The sequence below is a fragment of the Priapulus caudatus genome, unplaced genomic scaffold (genome assembly GCF_000485595.1).
Source record: "Priapulus caudatus unplaced genomic scaffold, Priapulus_caudatus-5.0.1 Scaffold296, whole genome shotgun sequence".
Taxonomy (NCBI): Eukaryota; Metazoa; Priapulida; class Priapulimorpha; order Priapulimorphida; family Priapulidae; genus Priapulus; species Priapulus caudatus.
In genome coordinates this window covers 38,538-64,497 of record NW_014577357.1, presented here as the reverse complement: position 1 = coordinate 64,497, position 25,960 = coordinate 38,538, and the positions used below count along the sequence as shown (strand labels likewise).

The 25,960-nt window shown below is 43.2% G+C and overlaps 2 protein-coding genes across 8 annotated transcripts in view; one reads left to right on the top strand and one right to left on the bottom strand.

Annotated features, from left to right (window-relative positions):
• LOC106808689 (trichoplein keratin filament-binding protein-like) overlaps window positions 1–17,568 on the bottom strand; it is a 22,073-nt gene extending 4,505 nt beyond the window's left edge. Inside the window, exons 1-13 of one of the 5 annotated variants that reach the window (XM_014811513.1) lie at window positions 17,400–17,568; window positions 15,166–15,383; window positions 14,345–14,453; window positions 11,371–11,481; window positions 11,123–11,248; window positions 10,746–10,919; window positions 10,329–10,441; window positions 10,110–10,176; window positions 9,738–9,848; window positions 9,463–9,524; window positions 8,883–9,004; window positions 8,296–8,441; window positions 5,342–5,485 (exon numbers count right to left, since the gene is read on the bottom strand). In XM_014811513.1, coding sequence (XP_014666999.1) covers window positions 5,342–5,485; window positions 8,296–8,441; window positions 8,883–9,004; window positions 9,463–9,524; window positions 9,738–9,848; window positions 10,110–10,176; window positions 10,329–10,441; window positions 10,746–10,919; window positions 11,123–11,248; window positions 11,371–11,481; window positions 14,345–14,453; window positions 15,166–15,365 — 1,485 coding nt within the window. In that variant the 5' untranslated portion in view covers window positions 15,366–15,383; window positions 17,400–17,568. Of the gene's footprint in view, window positions 1–5,341; window positions 5,486–8,295; window positions 8,442–8,882; window positions 9,005–9,462; window positions 9,525–9,737; window positions 9,849–10,109; window positions 10,177–10,328; window positions 10,442–10,745; window positions 10,920–11,122; window positions 11,249–11,370; window positions 11,482–14,344; window positions 14,454–15,165; window positions 15,384–15,657; window positions 15,695–17,399 lie in introns of those variants that run through there. The other 4 variants (XM_014811512.1, XM_014811514.1, XM_014811516.1 and 1 more) reach the window with 4 other exon arrangements.
• A 233-nt stretch (window positions 17,569–17,801) lies between these two features.
• Window positions 17,802–25,960, top strand: part of LOC106808697 (transcriptional adapter 2-alpha-like) — a 15,606-nt gene continuing 7,447 nt past the window's right edge. Inside the window, exons 1-9 of one of the 3 annotated variants that reach the window (XR_001393802.1) lie at window positions 17,803–18,147; window positions 20,751–20,842; window positions 21,163–21,311; window positions 22,555–22,776; window positions 23,174–23,281; window positions 23,629–23,742; window positions 24,088–24,248; window positions 24,983–25,064; window positions 25,387–25,792. Coding sequence is in view for 2 of the 3 variants with exons in the window: in XM_014811525.1 (XP_014667011.1) it covers window positions 17,977–18,147; window positions 20,751–20,842; window positions 21,163–21,311; window positions 22,555–22,776; window positions 23,174–23,281; window positions 23,629–23,742; window positions 24,088–24,248; window positions 24,983–25,064; window positions 25,387–25,655 (1,368 nt within the window). In the remaining variant the exon portion in view is untranslated. Of the gene's footprint in view, window positions 18,148–20,750; window positions 20,843–21,162; window positions 21,312–22,554; window positions 22,777–23,173; window positions 23,282–23,628; window positions 23,743–24,087; window positions 24,249–24,982; window positions 25,065–25,386; window positions 25,952–25,960 lie in introns of those variants that run through there. The other 2 variants (XM_014811525.1, XM_014811526.1) reach the window with 2 other exon arrangements.

Genomic DNA, 25,960 nt, shown 5'->3' with positions numbered 1-25,960 from the left:
ACCTCATCCTTGCTTCCCCCTTCTTCTTCTCGCCGGGCAATCCTTATTCTCTGACTTCCCCATTCTCTTCCGTCCTCTCCTCCCTCCTCATCCTCTCTCCTCTCTCCCTTGTGATCATCCGCTGCTTTCCTTCGTTTATCTCTCGCATCAGCAGTGGATCAACCTCTCCAGCCGTGCGCGCAGGTCCAGTCACAGCCTCGATCGCAAGTGCCGGTGGTCATCCCGTCCCCCTGACAGGGCGGACTTGCACGCAGGAGGATCAAGATGTGACCGGTAGGGAGTCGTCCGGACGCCTCTCTCCGTCGCGGAAGGTAGTTGCTGTCCAGCGAACGTTGTCCGTCACGTCCCAGCCATCTTTGCCGCAGGTAGCACTATAGATAAAACGGAGAACACAACACGATGTGAGGACGGAGCAGACAAGCGGGGAAGCGATGCGAATCGCTGTCATACACTGACCACCTTCACAGTATTTTTATTATTATTTATTATTTTATTTATTATATATCTATATTATTATATGTTTAGTTATTGTATACACCTCACAGTATTTGTTGCTGCCGCTATGTTCATTGCAGATATTAAATATTTCAGATAGGCTTCGGTAATGTGGTTGAGCTCTCGATAGTTTAGTTATTTTACCTGGTAAAATGTCGTAGCACCGCGCATATATGTACACTTTATACACTGTCTGATATTATATAATATATATACTATATATATATATCTATCTATAGTATATATTATTAATATATATACTACTGAAGCGAGATGAGAGCAGAGACCGAGCGAAGAAAGGGAGAGCCGAAAGCAAGAGAGAGAGAGAGAGAGAAGAGAGAGAGAGAGAGAGACGAATAGAGACGGAGACGGGCAGGGGAGAGCGAGGAGGAAACGGGAGGTGAGGGAGAGGAAGCATGAGCGAAGAGGTAGAGAGAGACGGAAGAGAGCCGAGCACGAGAGAAGAGAAGCGGGTCACCGAGTTCGAGAGAGAGAGAGAGCAGATCCGGGAGAGAGAGAGGGAGGAAGAGAGCGGAGGAGGATGAGCGAAAGGTAGAGAGAGAAGGAAGAGAGAGCGCGAGGAGAGAGAGAGAGAGAGCAAGAGGGGGGGAGAGAGGCAGGAGGGAGGAGGAGCGGAGATAGATGTAGACAGGAAGACGAGCGGCGATCCGCGAGCGAGAGAGATGCAGAGCAGGGCGATGTGCAGGAGCAGAGAGAAAGAGCAGGGAGAGAGAGAGGGAGAGAGAGAAGAGCGAGAGAGAGGGATGAGAGAGGAGAGAGGAGAAAAGAGCGAGGGAGGAGGATAGAGAACGCCGAGTGAGAACCTCGCACGCACGACGCACGGCCAACGGCAACTGGTGCTTACCTAAAAGCAACGGAAAGCGGCGAATGCGTTGTATAGACCTTACTTTCGCAATCGGGTCGGGTTTCGCGCATAGGAAATTACGCCCGGTATTGTCATGGACGTTCGCAGAATCGCGTGTGCGCATTGTATGTTAGCGCAGGCGCAGACAACGCGAGCCTCTCTATATGACCACTCCACTCTATCACACTTCCGTTTACGCCCTCAATACCTTTTACAACCTACGCGTATCAGGATTATATATATTCACGGACCACACGCACGCAGATTTAGGATTGATAGCCAACTAAATTCAGTAATGCATACTGATAGCCTATTTTTTTTTTGCGCTATCAAGAGATAAGTGCCTTTTAAACTGTTTATAGCTAAAATGTGCGACCGATTAAGCTTATATGATTAGCATGGTAGTCATTTTGATAATTGCTAAATTATTAGCCAACGCGTGGACAGACGTCGTTCCGCTATGGTTTCACGAGGAAAGTTGCTAGCAAAGCTTGCCTGTGTGACAGAATAGCGCAGGAGCTTGAGATCGTTGCCCTCATCGCTCGGGAGGGGGGGGCGATCACCTAATATTATATCTCTCCAAGAATGAGAAATTTTCTTTTACATTCTAAACAAGGTCGCTTTTACGTAAGCTACTATAGTCAATTTGTTTCAAATACACCTTGTTCAAAGTTATACTGCAAATATGTTACTAGAAATATATACTGCAATATCACTATTTAACTACTACGTGCTAACTACATATTTGCCTCTTTAGTTACCTGGCCATTTCTTCATGAACTGATCAGGTAGCGACACGTACTATAATTTTTCTTGAGTTACGCCGTACACTCATAAAACCACAGTATCGGAACTATTAGCGCGGACAATGAATACGAATAGATCACGTGATAAATATAATCATAGATTCAAGTGTCTGATTAATTTCCACATAATATTACATAAATATCATTACAATTACTATTATCAATACGCAGGGCTCCAGTAGCATTGACAACCACCAAACATGCTAGATATTGCCAATTCCATCGTTGCAAAACACGTTCCGATAATTCAGGCGGTCAGTTTTTTCCTAAGTGTCACAGGTTTAATTGCATTTTCTAATGCCGCAAAATGAAATATCTACTCGCCTGTCGAGGCATACACGCGATTCAGTGTTAGACTATGGGCGGCCCAATGACGCCACAAAGGCTACAATAGTAGGCCTACGTTTACTTTACTTTACATATAGTAACGCTACTTGTTTTTTTTCTCCTCTCTGATAGCTAGGACATGATCGCATATCAGGAGCAATATACTGCGACAATCTTCAAGTCAAACACAAGAGCGCGTTTCCTACTCTAGTGGGGCAAATCTTCTACTATAATTGTTGGATTGAGTAACTAGAGTAGTACTGTCGTGCGTGTTAGGATCGGCTATGTGACCGTAAATCGATGAGCAACACTACGATCACATATCTCACTTAACGACGAATAACTCACGAAAATCATATTATTGCCAGCATATACTAGACCTACGGTTGGTTCCCCGTTATACGACCGGCAGGCCCGACAAAACCATGAAAATAACCCCGTAAGCTGTGCTCTCAATTAAGATAGTGAACATTTTCCTAGCATATCGAGTGTAACCTACAGCAAGTTGCTTCCGGTGCAAGTGGCATTTGGTAATCAAAAGAATGTCGTTTAAGCGATCGCCGTTTTATCGAGGCCTTAAAGGACGGAAATCACTGATAAACTACTAAGAACCCGGCTGGTCTCGCGTGTGACCCGTATGATGTATACAAGCTTTACTTAGACCTGCACTTTTCTACTAGACTCGCATGCGATTGAAACTAGAACACTAAACGGCGAGTCCTGTGCATGGCCATTGAAGAACGGTTGCCGAATATAAAAAATCATTTCAGTCCATTTGTCCGCCGATTTTACTAGAAATTATTTTCAGACCGGAGCCATGAGGAGAGTTTAGGCATTGACGCCTGTGAGGGTAAGAATGTAGGGAGCAGCGAAATGCGAGAGCTTTTTCTAAAGGCCGATGTGTCTCCTAAACGACAGGAAATTTTTTCATGTGAATCGTATTTATACGACCACGGCATTTGGATTCCATCTTCGCAACGTGGCCGTGAAATTAGTGCCAATTTTGATGCGAAATTTGAAGGTAGTTTGAGCTCCTGACGATGTAAACTATAAGGATATAAACCTAGGTGGTAACTGCTCTCAGCCGTGTAGGACAGGCGGTGGACATACTGATTATACACCACATATGAAACCTTAACGCTATTAGATTCATTCAATACATAATCAGCACAGAGTATTGGGGCGGGCGGGGGAGGAATGTTAACTTTTGAACGACGGAGTACAACGGACTCACTTACCCTCAAAAAGCAAGGAGTCCGCATAGGCAAATATGAGGGACGTCCACAGTTCTGGGCGTTATTCACAATTAAAGTGCTAATTTTAATAAAGCATGGGTGCGTTTACTTTTATGGATTATAGCGGTTGCACGTGATCTGCAACATTTTCTCTTGGACATTCGCTCGAAAAAATACGGTACTTCCGGGAGGCCTAAGTTAGACCTATGCAGGAATTTTCAGAGGTCACAACAGATCATGCCATACGTCAATCACGTAGTTTTGACAAGTAAATCAGGAGTATTTGACACGGACTCACGTTAAATTTACAGACCCGTGGATTATAGTTTGAGAGCGACAGTTTGGCCCAATTTAATTTCGTGTCATTTTTTGCAAGGTCCAGACCTTACCTTTAACCAATATCTGACGAGGCGAGCAAAAAAGACACGAGCGAACAACACGCGAGAATTAGAAACTAGGCGCAGACACGAACTCTACCTCGTAAATCCAACCACTTGAGTTCGTCCGTTAATAGTTTCTTACCTCGCTTCCACCTAGTCCCGTTCGCTTAGTCCACAAATATTCCGGCCTGCTCGCCATCAGCAGTTATTAATTGACATTTGTTTAGTAGGGGTCGTGCAATTAATTAGTCTTTAATCTTAGTGTCCAGCGGTGTTCGAAATTAGTGACGTCTTGTGGCCCTGCCAGCCTAGATTCTTGAATGATTTGCGCCGATTAGTGAAAAAAGCGCCGTTTATGCTCACCCAGACTTGTCATCAAGTAGAGAGCAATGTCCCCAGTAATGCAATATTGAGTGACTTAAGCGCGATGTGCAGCGACGCATTTCAGAATGACTGTCAAGATACTTGATTTACAAGCAATACCATAGAGGCGATGAGGGAGAGAGAGAGAGAGAGGAAGTGAGCGCGGCGAAAGGAGAAGTGGAGAGAGAAGAGCAGTGATGGGCATGAAAATGTGTGAGGAAGAGGAGGGGCGTGATCTACCGGGGGGGGGGGGCGCCGTCAAGGGGGTCCGGACCTCCTGCTCGCGCAGAAAACGTCATTCTAAGCCAACCTGGCGCGTCTAATTTCAAATTTTTGACAGACCCCCCTTCCAGAATGCTACGAACTTTGGCATTCGGTTGACCGCCCCCACCAATGTTCAACCTGTACACGCCTGAGAGAGGGAGAGAGAGAGCAGACGAGAGAGAGGAGAGAAGAGGAGACGAGAGGAAGAGAGAGACGAGAGAGAAAGAGAGACAGGGAGTGAGAGAGTATGCAAACCAGGAAATTGAGGAAACGGATAGTTCGGTAACGAGAAAGAGAGAGAGAGAGATAGGGAAAGAGTGAGAGAAAGATAGATTTTCTCTCTCTCTCTCACTCTCACTCTCTCTCTCAATTCTCACCAGTCCACCAGCAGTCAATTGTCAACACTAATCAGTAATAATGACAACAATTAAATTAACAGCAATTAATAATAATAATAATAATAATAATATTATTATTATTGGTAGTGGTAGTAGCTGCCGCAGTACCAGTAGCAGCAGCAACAGCAACAACTGCAGCAATGGAATAAGTAGTGGAATCAATACAGCTTTTAAGAGCCCTACTAATAGCATACTGTGAAGTACACACCTTGGGCTGATAATTAGACGCATTGAACCGATCCTCTTCCCACTGAAGAAGCTGAGCATCCTCATCCTCCCTCTTCTTCGCAGCCTCCTCCAGCTTCGCACTCATAAGCTGGCTTCGACGTCTCACCTGCTCGTTTTCCTTTTGCTACAGAGAGAGAGACAGTAAAGGAGAGGTCACACAAACGCGCAGCACAATGTAGAGGAGTCAGTACGCTTGAGTAGTGAAAACACCTCACAGGTGATATTCTCCGATGCTATTCCCCGAGCGTTCTTGCACAAGAAGAAACGCATTGCGCAAGAATACTCAAGTGAAAAACTAGTATTCAGGCCGCTCGTATTCATGCTTTATATATATTTATATGAGACGGCACGGACCGCGCCTGCACGAAAGCTGACAGAAGCGGCAAGTCTGACATTGTGTAAGCATTGCTCAGTGCTAACCCAACAATAAAGATTTCATTGCACGTAGCATAGGCTGCAGACTATGAATTAATAATATACTGTTTCACGACAACCGCGGGCTTGTGTTTGCTTGCAGCAAAGTTGTTATCTCTGCGTAGAATAGCTCATCCATGGCAGAATTATAACTGTGAGGTTGGTACTGAGTACTAGGTACTGTGGTTCCTGCTTGATCCGGATAAGTTGGCAACCATGAAAATGACCTGATTAAACAGTGGTCCCAAATAAGCTGTAAACAGACTTCCAGTGACACATGCATGTCTACTTTTACCTTGCGCAACCGTTTGTACACAACACGCACTTTACAATACACACAGCGTTTAACACGCATCAATTTTAGCTCTTAAAATGATTGTGAATTCATTATGTTCAGAATCCACTGAGCATAAGCCGAGAGCTGTCAGTTTGATTTTATGTTTAGAGTAGTATTGCATAATTCAGTTAAGCGATGTGCCGTCCGAGGCCCAATAACACTGGAACCACTCTACTTATCTGTCTATATCTTTCTCAACCTCTCTCTCTCTCTCCACGATGGTCAGTTTTACCCTTTATAACACGTACTATAGCTCCTTTAACGCGTGCGAATCAAATGCATCGTGTGTTGCGTTATGAAAATAATTCATGTTCACCGTTTCCTTTTGACGTCGTAAGGGATTTAATGGGCGAACCATCCCTATCGCGCACCCTCGCATCAATGATATCAATACTATTGGTAATAAATACGTGTATAATAGAAAATCCGTATCAATAAATCCTTTATTTACTCAACAACTGATAATTATTACCATCATTACTTTATTGCATTCATTCGTCAACGTTCCCTATCCTATCCCATCCGCAACTCTAACCCTGTCTCTGCACCGTACATCTTATTATCAATTCATATTTCACCCGCTTTTATGCTTGGTATATAAGAACTGGGTGAGTCACTGTCACACATGAAGCTCAAACCTGCCCCTACTATTATTCTCTGCGCAAATCCTAGTAGACCTCTGTAAAGCTACAGCTAGCAACTGTGAGCCTCGTGTAACCGTAGATGCAATTGAACAGCAAACCCCTGCGCCTTCCTTCACCTCAGACTCCTGAACCAACACAGACACTCATGAACCAACACAGACACCCCTGGACCACTCAGACACCCCTGGACACTTCTGTCCATCACTTATTCGCACAGCAGCTGAAGGCAGGTATGCTTCTTTTTGATTACTGAACCAGGCATTTCGGGCATATCCAGCACCGACGGAGCAATTATATGTTTTAATTAATCGCTATATAGGGTTTGTGTGCACGATAATTGCAATCCGAGGGTAGTTTACGACTGTACTAGTAAACCAGTCGGTTAGATATTGCTCGCTGTGAGTAACGTGAGGCTGATAGATGGACGCAGTGAGGGGGAGGCGTGAGCTCGGGCTTTTGATGGCTGCGTGTAGATATGAGGTGGCTGCGGGTGGCTGACGACGCGGTGTATGATCTCTAATGGCGTGAAAGTGTCCAGCCATAGTTGCGTGATGTCTGCGTGGGTAGGATGCTTATACGCATTTGCGCGTGCGTGCGTGCGTGCGCGCCTCACGCACATGCACCACACACAACACGCACGCACGCACAGCACGCGCAGCACGCACGCACGCACAGCACGCGCGCATGCACCACACGATTCGACACGTCGTTGAGATGACAAGAATGCGCGTCCGCAATTAAAAGACGGCTATCCTTTACTCGCCACTCCGATCTCACATCGATTACTGCACACACACACGCACACGCATACACACACACACACACACACACACACACACACACACACACACACAACTCGCACTCCTAGTCTCATCGTCCATCCGTATACTGGCTCAAACCTGCACGTGTCTGCAAACTCTTCCGTGCGTGTACAAAGATTCCGCGATATTTCCACTGTGACTCGCAAAATTATTTGTCTTGTCCTCTGTCTCTCGCGTACCAAATGTTCCAGCACTCGAGTCTACGAGGTAACGATCCCAGCGCAAGAAAGCGCACACGAGGCCACCGAGTACAGTTCATGCTGAACGCGGCTTAGTAGAAAATACAGCCAGGCGTCTGCGTGACATAGGAAAAGGCCGCGAGAGTGGGTGCTGCACAGGCATGCCGCATGACAGCAGCATTCAGTTATCTGATGAGCGAAACCTCATTAGTTAATGACGGCGTCACGACGGTACTCTCAACCATCTCCGCAGCCTCTCCATTAACAAGTATTACACAAAAGGCTGGCATTTGCAATGCCCACGATTCACTACGCAGTAGGCTGGCATTCATAGGGTGGCATTTATAAAGCTGTTGATGACCATGAACGTTGAATGAAACAAGTGACATAGAGAGGATGTGTGGCATTTCTAGCAGGCAGCGCCGTGGTCACGCACGACCGTTATTATTTCGTGGCAACACGTCATTACCACAGAATACATACAAACCGCATACGGCTATACTCGGATCTGGTTACCGCGTGCAAAAATCTTTCATTACCTGGTCATCTAAAAGCGCCCGCTGTCTCTCCTTCTTTTTCTGTTCAAGTTCCGTGATTTTTCGCGAATCATTCTCTGACTCATGCATCTCTCTGACCAGTTCTTCCTGCCTCAGTGCTGCCACCTGTTGGAGCTGCTGGTTGATCTCTACCGACATAAAACAGTACGATGGTACAGACAAGCTAAAGCCATAATAAAAATATTGTTTGTTTGCCCTCACCCGACCGACCCGCCAAAAAGCGGCAGACTCGAAAAAAATATTGTATCACTGTGCATTATATAAATCTGTAGGCAATACATTATATGTACCAAGCAAAACAAACATTCACTATAAAAGGTATCTCCACACAAGCACACCCGAGCATGTAGACACCATGCTGAATTTATAAAAAGACCCATTAAAAAGAAAAGAAGCCAACCTACCTACCCAAACTTTTCTGCCTGGGTCGGGTGAGAGCAAACAAAGATTTTTTTATTTGTGGCCTAATCTCTCTACCTGCCCCTCTGTCCCTCCCGTACATAGAAAACTCACGTATAGAAAATGGCAAACGGCAGCGTACGACAAACGCGACCGTCGCTCGTACTCACGCATGCGCTCCCGTATCTGCTCGGCCCTCCCAAGCAGAACATCGCACATCAGCAGCTTCCTCGCTTGGCTCTCCTTCGCCCACTCTGCCTCTCTCTTGTCCCACATGTGCGCCGCTTCCTGCCTGTAAGCACAAGCCGCGTGAGCGACGAGTCGTTCCCTACAGTCGCGCTCTCCAAACACGTTCACGGTAACTAGCGCGACCGACGGCGTTTGTCGTTGGTCGATGCCGTCGCTTGTGGAGAAACAGTATCTTCAATCAACAGCTGCTTCCGTTCCACAGATTGCTCAACCGATCTATGGGCCCGAGAGAGATAACCGTGTCCCCTTGGAAATTCCTTGCTAGGGCAGTTAATCTTGCCCAGTTTGTATGCAAAAACGTCGAGCTTTGTGAAACTTTGTTACAAACCGATTGCTCTCACAACATTCTACACTGACTGGCTAGAACTACCTGTCAAACAAGCCAGATGCATATGTAAATTATATTGTGCATGTCGAAACTGTGCCTAGAATCGCTACGAATCAACAAAATGCCAACGAAATATACGGAATTCGTGATAAACAAATTTTAATGTGTCTCACTCGTATAAGATGTCCAACTCTTCTTCGCGCTGTCTCTCCAACTCAAGCTGATCCTCAACTACCTGAAAGATGATCAAAGTTAACGAGTCTCGTTATCGACTCGTCAGGCTAGTCGCCCGACAACAGATCCACGTGTAGATGCCACGCGGCGGACTCTCTGAAACGATGCGACTGCGATTGATCAACGAACGAATTTTTTCCGCACATTTTCCCGCACACTGCAGCTAGCATGCGATTGCTCGTGCCAGTGTGTGTACGCGTGAGAAGACAGCTACCTTCTGCATCCACGATGCATCTATCTCGGCTTCCCTCCTCATTGCTTGCTTCCTCTCCGTTTCCTCCTCGTCAACTTTGCTCAGCGTTTCGAGGATCTGACGGTCCAACTCCTGTATGCATTAAACAGAGCTGAGATGTATAAAACTGGAGATGAGGTCGTTATAGGTAAACACCAACTAATGAAACAACACAACAATAACACTGAACTAAACTCTTATTGCTCGAATAAAGATGGCCACTTGAAAAATCACACATACTTCATGTAGATGTTTACACGATCATCGCCATTTATTGTTAGAAAATATAATAACAACGTGGTACGCTGATACCGAGCAGGATAGAGATCATCTGTCGAAAAAAAGATCACATACCAACTCCTCTTGAACTTGTTTGGATTTTCGCCTCAGTGCTGCCTTGTGTTGACGTAAAAGTACCTTCCTGCATTTACAAAACACTAAACATCAATGCCAAGGACAATTCATGCTGTTTATTAAACATTCAATATCACTTATAAACATCTGAAAGTTGAAGAAAACGATTAAAAATACTAACATTTAATGATAAAATGTAGAATCGTGAAAAATGCTTACCCGAATGTAAGTCTTTCTCTCTTCTCGTCCAACTCTTGACGCTCCTCTTCCATCTGCTCCAGCTGCCACTTATCCTGCAGCAATCTCTCGTGTTTTCTACGCAAATCTTCTGCCTGCGGTGCAAGATGTACAAATGAGGTATGAATGTGCCACGAGTACGACTCAAAGTAATGACCATTTTTCACTCTCCACACTCAACTATTTGCAACAGGTCTAACAAGCACAACAACACTGCTCAACACTATTGCTTTCTCCGTGAAAAAGACTGTCTTCAGTACATGTACTTGTATTTGAATTACATGCAATAAAGATTTAATAATAACAAGGTTGGTGTCGGACAGACAGACAGACCGGGTGATTCCAGTATACCCACCCCAACTTCGTTGGTGGGGGTATAATAATAAAAGGCTTGGTTACCTCATCCTCCTTTATACGGAGTTCCCGCATTTGTTGCTCCAAGATCTTCTTAATCTGGAGTTTCTCTTTCTTCTTCTTTGCAGAGTCTGCTCTGAGTTTCTTCTCATCTTCCTCCACTTGTCTTTTGAGTTCGTCTTCGTAAACCTTCTCCTCCTGTTGCTTTGTAGCTAGTTGCTAAATGGAAACAAAATAAAACGTTTACATGAGAATCCATCACAAAATCTGCTACAGGAAAAAAACACGGCTGATCATATGCCTTTAAAAGTGCAACTAAATTTACGAATTTTGACACAACACTATTTAATCACACATAAACATGAAACACAGACAGGAGGTTTCTTGCCGTTTCGACCACACAACACATGCACAAGCTGTACCTCCTGCTTCTCCGTGATTTGCCCCTTCCAGCTCTGCACCACGCTGTCCCGGTGTTTTTCCGACTCCATGCTCCGCAAATTGTGACTGTTCCTGCGCCACATATCACACTGACGATCATCTGCTATCTGCGAAAAAGACGACCCACGTACATTCGCAGACGTTCGTATGTCTCTAACACTAAATGCAGACGACAATGATAGAGTACTCTGCAAGCAAGAACGTACAGATCTTTTTACACCTACATTACCTTTTTTCGCTCTTCTTCTCGTTTTCGTCGAAGGATGTCTGCCTTAGTCTTCATCTGATTAGCATTCCCATTGTTAGACTGTTTCATCTCTATGGCAGCTTTGATTTCAACCTTTTGCACAATAATCACAGTCAGAGAACCAATTGTGCTCATTCATGTACATCTAGGAGTACCAGTGTATACCATAGCCATCGATGCTCTAGCAGAAATTTGATTTGCAAATCCTTCTTCATCTAAGAGAGGTATAATAGTGCAAGTTTCAATGCATGAGTAGAGTTCATTTTACGTGAGACTAACCTGCATCTATACGATCATTCTTTGCTAAAAAGCACGCAGAACCAAAGTGCTGATCCTAATACTATCAATACCATGAACACACATATTCACATATATTATCAGGAGTTAATCTTACTATAATTTGGCGAATGTTGTATGTATGTATGTTAATGAAAGACTACGTCAGTTTGGATCCAAATAGCGCCAAATTCACAGAAGAGATCGATGAATACACGGGACGGGTTCTAAACTATACTCGATTGAAAACCGTAAAAAAGGCTTAAAAAAAAAAAAAAAAAAAAAAAAAGGTAAAGATTTGCCTGAAAATAGGGGGCGCTATATCTTTGCTTGTAATGACAAAGGAGTAAGACACCGATTTGGTACTGATTTCACTACATTTTTGTCGTACGAGTTCGATGTGACTAAAAATACAAATGTATACAAACATGAGCTTCTTTTGTTCACTGGTCCTTATTCTATCTTCCGGTAGTATTACAAACCGCGTAGCTTCCTTCGTTTTGACATAAATCGTACTTTTGCACAACATGGTTTTCACGTTCTTGACCGTCCTCTGGCGAGGCCAAGCGGTAAATTCGCACACACAGCAACTGGAATGAGGCGAGGCAGGGATCGCCTCAGGCAGCGCCAGCGGCAACTGTACGTGGGCTATAGTTACTAGAGCTAACGGTTGCTATGCAAAACACATGTGCGAAAAGCTACAATCGGCTGGAGCGTCAATTTACTCGCTAAGATGCATACACATCATTCCTCCGCGGGTGAAGTAGTTCAGATATTTTACCAGCGCAGCGTTTATTTAAAAAAACTGCGGGATTCAACCATAACAACAAGGAATTCTAACTATAGTTTCAATGTAAAATAGTTTTAATCTTTAAACCCAGCATGGGTGCAACGTAACTTAATTTCTAAGCGCATTTTCTGCACTTGGCTAGACTATGGCCTAAAAGCCCTGCCGCGCCTCATTCCAGTTGCTGTGTGTGCAAATTTACCGCTTGGCCTCGCCAGAGGACGGTCAATAACGTGAAAACCATGTCGTGCAAAAGTACGATTTATGTCAAAACGAAGGAAGCTACGCGGTTTGTAATACTACCGCAAGATAGAATAAGGACCAGTGAACAAAAGAAGCTCATGTTTGTGTACATTTGCAGGGTCTCCAACCTTGTGAACTCCAAATGCGGCATGAAATTGATGGACGGGGGGGGGGCGAAATGAACTTTGGCTTCCGCAGGCAGGCCCGCGTGCCGTAGGCATGCCAGCGCTAGGGGGGGATGGGGGTCTCTGAAAATTTTGAAATATTTAAGCCATTTTCCTGCAATCTGAGTTATACTGTGGGCCATATTCTCATGTCTGATGACACTATCTCAACCCTAGACTCAACCCTACAAGTTATTTTTCAAAACCCAATCCACCACACCTCATTTTTAATAATACGTGTATTTAGTATCCAAATGAAATCTAACATGAACTGGTATTTTCAGAACTCGAAGAGGAAATGGCTCCATTAAAATATAGGATTAAATATTTATTGCAAATTACTAATTAATATTTCAAGGAAACATGATAGGTTCAAAGTATTTTTTTATTGATCCGTAAATCTCACTTCTGCGTCAATGACAGACAATTCGCTATCTGCTGAAAAGAAGCTTGAGATATTGGGTGTAGATTCCACTGCACCCGCATAGCACTTATGCTTTTGAGAGTCAATATGCCTCTGGCAGTCACTCTTTCCTCCGTGCCCCACTAGAAAGTCTATCTTACATAACATGCAATAGCCATGATTAACACTGAGTTTCGACTTCACAAGTACAGGCCACACCTGTGTATATTCGTTCCTGAATTTCTGTGAAAGTCGGGGTTTTTTGGATGGCAATGTGGACGCCATTCTCCCCACGTGTTAATCTGATTAGCAGACAAACTACGCGACACCTTGTAGACAGCGCCTGTCTGACTAGGCTGTTCCATTTACCGTAGACATGCCAGATACAAAATGCATATAGAAACACATTATAACACTGAGCGATGGTAGGGGAGGTGCAAAACTAAGGTAATGGCAGAGTGTTCATTTCCAAGAAACGACAAGCGTGTGGCCAGTGCCAGGCACCGGCTGAAAAAAATACAATGTGTCCAAGCGAACAATGCGAACAATCAGTGCAAATTTTATACAGTGCAACTGAAATGCGGAATATAACCTTGCCGCTGCGGAATGCGGAGGTTAAGCCTAGAAATCGTAATGATTCCGCAGAATGCGGAATGGTTGGAGACCCTGCATTTGTATTTTTATTCACATCGAACTCGTACGACAAAAATGTAGTGAAACCAGTACCAAATCGGTGTCTTACTCCTTTGTCATTATTAACTCCTGATATTATCCTTCATAAGTGCACATATGTTCACATTAATAATAATCCTTATTAAGTGACACCAGCTGGTAAGTAATGAATAATATATATATCAATATCAATGATGAGTCATGATAAAAATCAATAAGTCGGGTAATTATTAATTGCACGTGTAGTGTTTGACACTTTGGTTCAATTTTTACAGTTACTAATGTACTCTGGTTTTAGAAGAAAAAAACCTTAGATGATGCATCAGATAGAAAGGCAGAGAGTATACAATAATATCTGTGTAACTGATTTCATTTTTGACTGATTTAATCTGGATAAATAATTACAAATACCTCGTATTGGTCATTGTCTGCTTGCAGCATTGAAGCTAGTTTCCTCCTTCTCTCTGCCAGATTATGTGCCTTCTTTTCTGGCTCCTTTGAATCCGAATAAGCTTCCATGCTAAGGAGAGAGATTACTGTAACACTTCAACATTCACTCTAGTTTAATGCAAGTATTACACCCGCCAACAATATCCAACTCACTGCACACATTCCTACATTTTGCTTTAAAATTACTTAAAATTATGTTCTTAACTCCTCATCAGAGAGGACGGTCTATTCTGCTGTTCTCCAAGAAATAATAAACAAACAAATGCATTCTTTTTAGATCATGTATAGTAAACATAAATAGAATAACAAAGTGATGCATTTACAAATCTAACATGGAAAAAATAACGTACAGTACCACCATAGTCACCATTTATTACTTTAGGTATATGATATTTGAAATTACGCTACACTATGATATTTGTTGCCATAGGCACTTGGGCCATTTCATATCAAAATCTTGTTTATGTGCTCTCTACCACCTAATAAGACCACGTAAATGTCGTTCAAATGCTCTTTCCCAACACACAGTCTTACGACATAGACGCTTCTATACACAGATTCACAGAAAGATAAAGAAATCTCATCTTTCTCCAAGTTTATATATACAGTTGCATGTATTTACAACATAAAAGACATATCACAACATTTACGTATAATAATTAAGTGATAGAGAGTACATACACTTTATGTATGGTTTTGATATCAAATACAATATGTGCATTGCATTTAAAATCATATCATTAATACATTATTGTAACGGCCCATGTTCCTGTGTTTGGTACCTTTCCCTATAGCAGCGATCTGAAAGCCATTGGTTTTGTTTAGCTGTGATGATATCATGCCGCTGAAAATAGCCAAGGTGTTTATCCCAACACTCTCGCTGGTTAGCTTGATGCTCCCGTCTCTGGACAAGCAGCCTCTCGTTCACGTTGTGCCTCACAAGTGGGGCAGCCCAAAATGATGAAAGGGTCGGCAGAGCCATGGCCTATAATATGGCTCCCTGTATTGTAACAAAAGAATAATTGCCTGTTTTTCCGTGCAGTAAATGATTCTATATTGATTGTAGCATGAGCATTTGATAATACTAGCATCTTAATTGTTCTAAATTAGTAACAGTGATAACAATAATAAATCACATAAATGACTAATTTTAACATTTGAAAGATACGATTGTTGATTAGCGACCGATCTGCAAGCCTAGTCTACAGTCTACAGACTACAGTCTACAGTCTACAGACTACATATCATAATCCTGTAAAAATGAACAATTTTACCTATTTACCACATTACAATGTAGTAAAGTGACATACTTATCATATCGTATATCATATTGTATATAGTAAAGCAAGGCTCGACACTAGCGGTGGCCCGGTGGCCCGGGGCCACCAAAACTTGACTGTCGGGCAGTCAAAATTCCAAAATGTTTTAAAAATTTGGTGTGCCGATCGGCGGCACTAAATTTCAAAGTGCTATGTTGATAAATATAATTGTTCCTTCTTACTGCTAATCTCATTCAAACAAGCGAGGATGCAATTCGCGGAGTCGATGGCACACGTACGCACTGCATCGCAGCATTCTATCTACGCCGCGGGCGTACCGCGCGCCATCAGGGTTTATCGGTCTACTACCGGCTACCAACATCCACGTTATTGTGTTAGACTGGTATCCGGCCTCACGCTCTGCTAGAACAATGTAACGTCTCTGCGACGAATGAGTTCAGGCGGACCAAGTCTTACCCAGAGGTCAAATCTGAGCGCCGCATATTTGCAAGACGCCAGTCACATACATTGATACATTGTATCAAATGCGAACCAGACAATTCGTCCTTAACAATATCCTGGTTCCCCAGTGTACGTTGTGAGAGGCATGTAAATGAACGCGAGCGATGAGTTTCGGAGGGGGGGGGGGGAGCAACAATTGCTCATAATAAAAATGAGATGAAATTTTCTTCCTTTTTTGATGTACTTTTGTCAAAATGTTAAAAATACGGGAACACATGCGTCCTCGGGAAGGGTCGGTACGTGACGCAGGACACAGGGCAAAATATACGGACGTTCTTGTGCTCACCCTATTGCTAGCTAGCTGCACCTGGTGCTCCATGTTTCGAGCTCCGATCCGAAACTGCCACTTCGAAAAGTTGCGTAGATACTGACTATTCCAGAAGAAGACAGTATTTTAAATTCCAAGTGCTAATATTAGTGCTCATTGTAAGTTATTTTATTGCATTTTGTTCTGTCTTTTTACGCAAAACGAACTATGTTGAACTTAGCTTAGACATGGCTCTTTTTCTTTTTAAATCATGCGTACCCAGGCTATCTTTGTTATGTAATATGGTTCTACTTTTATCTATTACATCTGCAATATTTTCTAAATTTACAGTTTTCAAGCTGCCAGACATTTTCAACTTCAATTGACATAAAAGTTTAATATGTTTTAATTTTACATGAAAAAGCCAATGCTGTGGTTGTGTTTTTACAGTTACTTGTTTTAATATTTGCATGCTCCTGTGACTTTGATTTCTTGAACGTTGAACTGATCGATAGCATGTCACGCGCGTGTTTAGATAAAATCAATGAGTGAAAGTAGAAAAATGGTATGCAAGATTTGCTGGCTGAAAATTTGATGCCCGTGACAATGGATAATTCAAATTGGTAGCCTCAATTATCAATGTCCAGTGTGTGCCATTGTGTGGGGAGTTTGTTTCAAGACTTTTATAGTAGCATCACGGCCCAATTTCAAACTAAATATACAATACGAGATTGAAATAAAGATTTGTTTTTCTTTGTTTTTTTTTTCGGGCCACACCAGATTTCATTTTTCGGCCACCAAAATTGAAAATCATCATTATTTGGTGCCCGATATCTTTGGGAACATCGGGCCCACTGAAAAAAAAAGTTAGTGTCGAGCCTTGAGTAAAGTGACATACATATCATATCATAAGCCTAGTCTACAGTCTACAGTCTACAGACTACATTATAGTACATATCATAATCCTGTAACAAATGAACAATTTTACCTATTTACCACATTACAATGTAGTAAAGTGACATACTTGTTACTTTCTAGTTCCAGACGATGCAAAGCTAAGATAAACAACAACTAACCAGAGCATATAACTCAAGTTGATATAAGTGCTCTGATTCTGAACTAACCTACTCGACCAACATAACAACATTTACTTCCACAAACGGGCGAGACCGCTGCGCCCCCTGTCGGCGCTACGTTGGACAGAAGCAGACGATTGATTAGGCAGTGGGCCGAAGTCCTGTTTCAATTTAATTGATGAGACAAGCGTATGAAGCACACCATGGCAGCATTCTAGATATATGCAAAAAATAATATGTAGATATATGTGTTTGTATATATCTATGGCTGTTTTTATAAATATAAGTTCAGGCGGCTGTTCTTTGACGATCCATGCAGTGCCGAATCAGCGGCTGACGCCACATCGCTAGCAAAACCAAAACAACACGAGTTATCAGATTTCGTAGTGTACATTACTGTATATAATACGTTAGTGTTTAAAAAAACATGTTATATATATACGTGTTTTATATGTAGGTCTGTCGTGTAGCCACACATTACATTCAGTTATGGAGGACAGTTCGCTGTGTTGTGGATGTTGGAGTAAACTACAGCCACCTTACATTCGTTGCTCTGCATGTCGCATCGAAAACGGAAAATCACAACAGTTATGTTTGCAGTGTTTTTCTCGCGGTTACCAGGATGGAGACCATCGGAGCAACCATCCATATGAAATAATAGTAATGATATCATCATGCACTTTTCCTTTTTACTTACTTAGTAATGTTTTTTTTTGCACTGGCACAGCAACACATGTTTAGATTTAACCAGGAGTAGATAATACTAATACTAATAGTAATAGGGAAGGAGTGTGACATCAATAAACAAGGGAAATTCGTCATTTACTAGCCTTAAAATACCTACGATTTACTACGCGTAACTCATCCAACTTGAGCTCAAATCGTACACAGTACATTCGCCTAGCATCGTGCGAAATCGTTTCCTCGTTTACACAAGCAATCCGGAGATACAGACTAAAACGTACGACACGATTATCCATTCTTTGGCCATCAATCCAAGCCCATTTCTCGCCTCTATTAAAACAAAAGGCAGCTACCTAACCACAGCTGCTAACTCGGCGGGCATATGGCTCGCTGGGAGATTTGAGCCCGATCAGCTGCTGCTGATTGCGGTTCGCGTGCGTGCGTGAGGGCATGACAGGTATGTGCAGAGGTGGCTGCTGTACGCCGGTATGCCTGTGTAGCTGTGTGTACCGTGTGCAAAGGTTATCTCGCCGAGTGTTGATGCCTAATCTCCAGCGAGCCACATGCCTCGCCGAGTTAGCAATAGCGAGTTAGGTAGCTGCCTTTTGTTTTGAATAGGAGGCGGGCAATGGACTTGGATTGATGGCCAAAGAATGGATAATCGTGTCGTACGTTTTAGTCTGTATCTCCGGATTGCTTGTGTAAACGAGGAAACGATTTCGCACGATGCTAGGCGAATGTACTGTGTACGATTTGAGCTCAAGTTGGATGAGTTACGCGTAGTAAATCGTAGGTATTTTCAGGCTAGTAAATGACGAATTTCCCTTGTTTATTGATGTCACACTCCTTCCCTATTATCTACTCCTGATTTCACACATCTCGCTTTAAAAATTAAATGTTGTTGCAATGGTTTTCCTACCACCCAACACCGAACACGGGCCCAACACAGCCGTAGAGGAAGAGGAGGGCGGGCACAGGCACGTAAATAAACACGAAATGTACCAAAGTCTTAATGTTTCTCTACTTTATTTCGCCTATAATCACCTGTAAATGCCAGTCAAATGCTCATCTGCAACACGCAAGTACACCGCACGCCCGCGCTGTGCACAAACAACATGAATAAGAGAGCAGGTAGGAAAGCGCAATTGAAAAATTTGCTCAACGCTCGCTTCATTTCACACCTTCACAGCACAAATACACATCCAACAGCTTCCATCTTGGTATCCATGTGTACAGAAATGTTCACTTGTTCGAATTATAATGCTGGCCTTTGTTCATACCTACTCCCGCCAGAGATATCTCGTGAAATCCTGCACGAAATGGGCTCTTCGTGAAAATGTAAAGAGGACGACATGTCTATTTATACACGAGTAATGGCGGCGCATAGCATGCCGGTATGAGCTGCTGCTGGCCTCCGAGCTCCATTTCAAGGCCCGTCAAGCCAAGCACAATGCGCGCGGGCATGACGGCACGCACACACGACTACAGTGATCGATCGAAAGCAGCGCCTTTAGGGATTTTCGGATGATAATGTCCTCTTTACATTTTCACGGTAACGTCCTCTTTACATTTTCACGGAGAGCACATTTCGTGCAGGATTTCACGAGATATCTCTGGCGGGAGTAGGTATGAACAAAGGCCAGCGTTATAATTCGAACAAGTGAACATTTCTGTACACATGGATACCAAGATGGAAGCTGTTGGATGTGTATTTGTGCTGTGAAGGTGTGAAATAAAGCGAGCGTTGAGCGAATTTTTCAATTACGCTTTCCTACCTGCTCTCTTATTCATGTTGTTTGTGCACAGCGCGGGCGTGTGGTGTACTTGCGTGTTGCAGATGAGCATTTGACTGGCATTTACAGGTGATTATACTTATAGGCGAAATAGAGTAGAGAAACATTAAGACTTTGGTACATTTTGTGTTTATTTACCATTAATTTTTTTTATTGAGACGGTCCAAGTGCCTGTGGGGGCGGGGGTACGGGAGAAGGGGAGACGGGAGAGGATGGGGCGGGAGACGGGAGGCCAGTGGGCGGGAGGATTGAGAAAAAAAGAGAGAGAGAGAGTATACTAAGTAGAGAAAAATCAAAGAAATCCATAGCATGAGAAATAAATACATGAGAAAATACATTTTACAGGATTAATACATTTATTACACAAACTGTCAGAGAAACTAAGTGACGTTCAAAAAAGAAAATATAAAGCAAAATATAAAGGATCCTGGAGGTGTTGAGGTAGGGAGATAGGAGGACAGGGGAGGGAGGTGGTAGGAGAGGGGGAGGGAGGCGAGAAGAGAGGGGGAGGGAGGCTGGAGGAAGACAACCCCCTGTACCCCCCTCGTAGAGCCTGGTCGGGCTACCACACGGGTCCACACACGTAGGCTAAATGTGTGTAAGTATGTTACCTGCTGTACCACCCAGTCGTAAGTCGAAGTGTATATATGGTACTGGTAGAAGTACAACTACAAGACACACTGACAGAGACCAAAACATTGATATCGTAACTCTAACAACAGCTTTTCGTCTTATAATATATATATGCCATCAATCAGCAAGATTTTGTTACATTTACAATTGCAGAGACATCAGTTTTCGATACTTTCAAAAGACTGGACAGCCAATGAAGAGATGCTGTTGCTAGATGCAATCAGAGACCGTGGTTTAGGAAACTGGTAAGTGTCTTAACCTCCCAGTATGAGTGAACTTAATCCCCTAACCCTTTCTGTAAATTTATACATAGAAGAAAACATTTGTGAGTAGCCCCCTATATATAAGGGTAACCTCTGTGAAATCCATATGTTTGGCAGTATTGGGGTTTATAAGTGGCACTTATAGAGTTATAAACCACCTCTTAAGACTAAGAGTGCCAACCTTGCCCGTAAAGGCCACTTCGCATTTTCTTTCAATGACCTATATTTATATATCGGTCGGTGATCTTTCTTTGTGTTGATTATGGAAAATGGATGTCGCGAATTATTATTACACTTTGTAGGAGTGACGTAGCGAAACAAGTTATGACAAAGAACAAGCAGCAGTGTGAGTCTCACTACATGAAGTCGTACGTCGTCAAGCCCCTGCCGAGCTTGCCTCGGTTTCCTGAACAGCCGTCGGACCATCAACCACAACCCGTAGTTTACAAATGTAAGCAACCTGACTCGATCGTGAGTTACACTTAATTAATTATTGTTTTTATTTTTACACAATGCCGCCATATTGATACCAGTTAAGATGCTGGTAGAACTTTTAGGCAAAGTTATAAATGTATGAACTGATTCCAAACCTGTTCATTGAGCGATAGATTGTATGTGGTGACTGTGCATATTGTTGGGATGGAATGATTTGAGATTTTCTTGTTAAAGGGATATTCCCTCGAACTTTTAAGCAGCAAACATAAAATCAGGCAAAAATGAATTATTTTAACATTGCACGCTTCTAGTTGCCTATATATGTGTGATAGGTGGAAAAAATTTCCCCAGGAATACATTCATTCAAAGCTTTTAGACTACAAAGTGAAACGTTCGGGTCGAATGTTTCAAACGCGTTTACCGTTGCCGCTATGCGGCGATTGTTCAGCTCCGCACACTTGCCGTGTTATTTATGTATGAACCATGCTATGTAAAATTATACACACTGGCATGTTATTACCCAATGGTTTTTCTGGTCACGCACATGGCTAGCCGATAGGGAAAGTGCAACGTTTTTGTTGCTGGGAGATTATAGTATTCTGATAGATATTCTGAGCGAGCGAGGGAGCGAGTGAGTTGAGAGTCCTGTCAGGTTTTGTTGGGTTTTTAGCACGTTCTATCTCGAAAACGGTTACGGTAAAAATTCTGAAATTAATAACATAAACAGTCGAGATGCCTCTCTGTCTAGACTACAAAGTTTGATTTCATAAAATGATTTATATTAAATGTTATGATATCTGAATGTGGCTACATTGACTCGATTGAAATGATGGTTGCTCAAATATAAACAATATGGCGCCTACGGAACCGTGGCGAAAAGCATTTTTCGAGTTGTTTCTTTGATATAATAGGCTTGATATACATATTTTTATTTTTATTTTCAAAGCTAACGTTCAGTTAAAGTGTAGTGAGTTATTTACTGAAGTTTTTACAGTGGTTTGTTACACAAATTTACGTGGAAAGTTCGAGGGAAGCCACCTTTAACATGCTAAAACAATCCTGTTCATGTGGGGCTGACACAACTCGGTCGCTGCTGGCTTCTTCTTCACTTGTGTGCAAATTCAAACTGCTGTAGGCTGTAGGTAGTTCTGCTAAGTGATAACAGACATTCGGCAGGTAGACATAATTCGATCCACTCATCGAACTTCACGGCTAAGGGTCAGTAACGTAAACCCAGCTTTGGTTGACGTGTTGTGCAGTGAGTGAGCAGCCACCACGCCCCGTCGCCGGTACCCCGTGGTACTTTGACATGGCCGGCTACGAGGCGGCAAGGAGTGAGTTCACGACAGAGCCAGACAACTTTGCCGAGTGCGATCTCAGGGACATTGACTTCGCGGCGCCGGCGGACGACGTTGATGCATCGGAGGCAGGACGCGACACGAACGATGAAGACCTTCAAGATGAGAAGCTGCTTATGCAGGGTGCGTTGCTACGGTGATTCAATCCAATGATTGATCTGTTATCGGCATTCATCTGTGCCTACTGAATTGTTATAATTTTGCGTTGGGCCACCTTATGCGACTAGGGTGGTGGTCTGTAACTAAAATATGTATGCACAGGTGTTTATTCCTGGATTTCTTATTTTTTGGTTTGTACGTACGTGTACAAATACAATTAATTGCATAGGATGTGGTTGTACAAATATGGATATCCTGCGGTGTACTGCTATAGAACGAAAAATAAATTAATATTTGCATATTTCCTATTGTTCTGTAGTGGAACCTCGTAGACTCGACCTATCATCGTAGTATTAATACTTCCTAGCCTCGCATCGCGAACATTCGACAGCGCTGACCGATGGATGCCATGTATTTTCAGAGATGCAGTTTGCCGTGATCAACGTGTATTTAAGTCGCCTGGCTGAACGTTGGCGGCGCCACCAGACAGTTCGCCATTGTGGCCTCCTTCATGCGCGCCGATTCAGTGGTAAGCGCCCAAGGGAAATGCCATGCACAGCGTAATTGCTGCGTGTACTAATGATGTGTTTGAGTGCAGGCAGGCACCTGTACGTGTGTGTGAATGCATGGGCTTTGATTTAAATTAGTTAGCCAATCGTTTGTTTCTAGCAGACTATTCTCTAAAAATAATTTACAGCACACAGTATGCTATAACAAAGGAAAATTTGCTACTGAGGTAAATGATGGTGGCTGTATTCTTCTATAGTAATTCAAGATTGTGCGCTTTTATAATTATTGCGTGCATTCGGCAAGATAAGTGAGGCAATGTCCGTACATGTGATAAAAGCAGTGGGGGGAACCATGGATATTTTGTAGTGCTTGATGCCAAGCGTTATGGCAGGACCATCCGCATGGCTGTAGAGAAGCTGCGTCCATTCATGAGGCTTGTGCACCCTACAGAATACGACATGTTCATTGAGGCCCTGCATTGTGAGTAGCAGTTGTAATAGATCAGAAAGTAACACTACTAGCAGGGTTTCAATTTCCCCCTGCAGCTTGTGCAGTGGTTGCCTACCTTATTTACTATGGTGCCCCGAATACTGGACTTTATTCAGCACAGTACGATCTGAAATAACAGTTTAGGGTAGAATTCAATATTTTTTTTATCCCTGCATTAGCTTTTTTATTTAAGAATCACTCAATTGGTGGAACCATATTGAATTTTCAAGTTGCTTGATAGAGTGCTAGTAGAATCTCTCCTTGTCTTTGCTGTAATCACTTTATATAATTAATTTTAATTGCAAAAAACGCGTGTGTTTTTATTATTTTATGTAGATGAAGCAGAACTCAGAGAGCAAATATCTCAATTACAAGAGTACTGCACGGCAGGCCTGACAAAGCTGAGCAGTAGCGCCATCTACAGGACGGTAAAACAAAGAAGAGAAGAGGAGGCAAATAGGAGGCGTATGACGACTGATGCTGTTACGATAACACATGTATGTACATACCCGTTTCAGGAGGTCAAATTATAATTTTTCGGGGGCAAGGCGAGTGTTGCCATTGGTTTACAATCAGAAATTGTAGGGCACCATGCCAGGTTGTAGGAATAAGTACAGTCAGATCTTATATAGCAATGGTAACTGGTACCACAAAAACCACCGTGATATGAAACTATGCTTATGTACAAGTCATAGGAGTTACATGTTAAAGCCAAACTTATCGTTGACTCTTCCATGTGCTATGGTGTCTCAGTGATACGTCTTAAGATCGAACGTCTGGCCACGATCTCTGCTCGAACAAAGCAGCGAGTATTCGCGTCTATGTTCAAAGAAGCAAGAAGTTTCTTACACATATACAGTGTCCCCCTAGTGAATCATATATCTGGTAGATAGTGTGGGTCACAGCTAGGTCTCTTCACACGTCGTGGCAATGCTTGTGCATAACAGTGGAGACAAAAATCTGCTAGTCATAGCAGCGTCAGAGCAGGCAGGGCAAAATTACCTGGTGGTAAGAATTGTCACATTTTCCGCTGTCAACCTACAAAATCTTCATTGTGCAATAAACTCCTTACCTCATTTGGCAGGGCCATCGTGATACGAAATGTCGCGGTACAAGTGCACCGTCATTCGAGATCCGACTGTTCTACCCCTATGCTGCTACCGACTTGCATTCCTTGTTCGTGACGAAAGCTGGTAATTTTTCTGCCCAATAAACACAATTTTTCCCACAGGATCAGCTTGTCTGCAAGCAGTGGCTGGAGAAACAGGTGAGAGAGGGACAGGCCATGAAGAATATCACCCTACCAAACATGAGTAAGTCCCCTCGGTTCTGTTGAAAAGCAGTTCAATATTCATCTAGCACGTGTGCCATTTAGCTACTGTATAAGCCGTATTTTTTCACGTACAGATATTTTCGCGAATTCAGACTTGACGGACAATTTCGCGAGTGGTTAATTTCGCGGTCGGTGAATTATGAATTATTCGGTATTATACGGTATGCATTATTGGCGTGTTGTTATTTTCGCGGTCAAGGACGCGTTCGCGAAATTCGCGAAAAATAAACTACCACGAAATATAGAGCATATACGGTGTTTATGTGTGGCTGACGTTAACTGAATCATCTTGGTTATTGCAGAGAGGAGATCAGCACCGCCGCTTCACATACTTGGTTTACCTGGATACGATAAGCTCAGCACAGAAGAGAGGGAGCTGTGTGCCAACATTAGACTGGTTCCCGCATCGTACCAACAGTTCAAGAACCTGCTGATCACAGAGTACAAGAAGCTTGGTTATCTGAAGCTGGCGCAGGCTAGGCCTCTCGTGAAGATCGATGTGAATAAGACACGGAAGATCTACGACTTCTTGGTGTCGAAGGGCTTCATACAAAAGGACCCAGTGACGTGACATGACTCAGTGACGTGATGTGTGACCCAGTGACGTGACACGACCCAGTGATGTGATGTGTGACCCAGTGACGTGACGTGTGACCCAGTGACGTGATGTGTGACCCAGTGACGTGATGTGGGACCCAGTGACGTGACGTGTGACCCAGTGACGTGATGTGTGACCCAGTGACGTGACGTGTGACCCAGTGACGTGATGTGGGACCCAGTGACGTGATGTGTGACCCAGTGACGTGACGTGTGACCCAGTGACGTGATGTGTGACCCAGTGACGTGATGTGTGACCCAGTGACGTGATGTGTGACC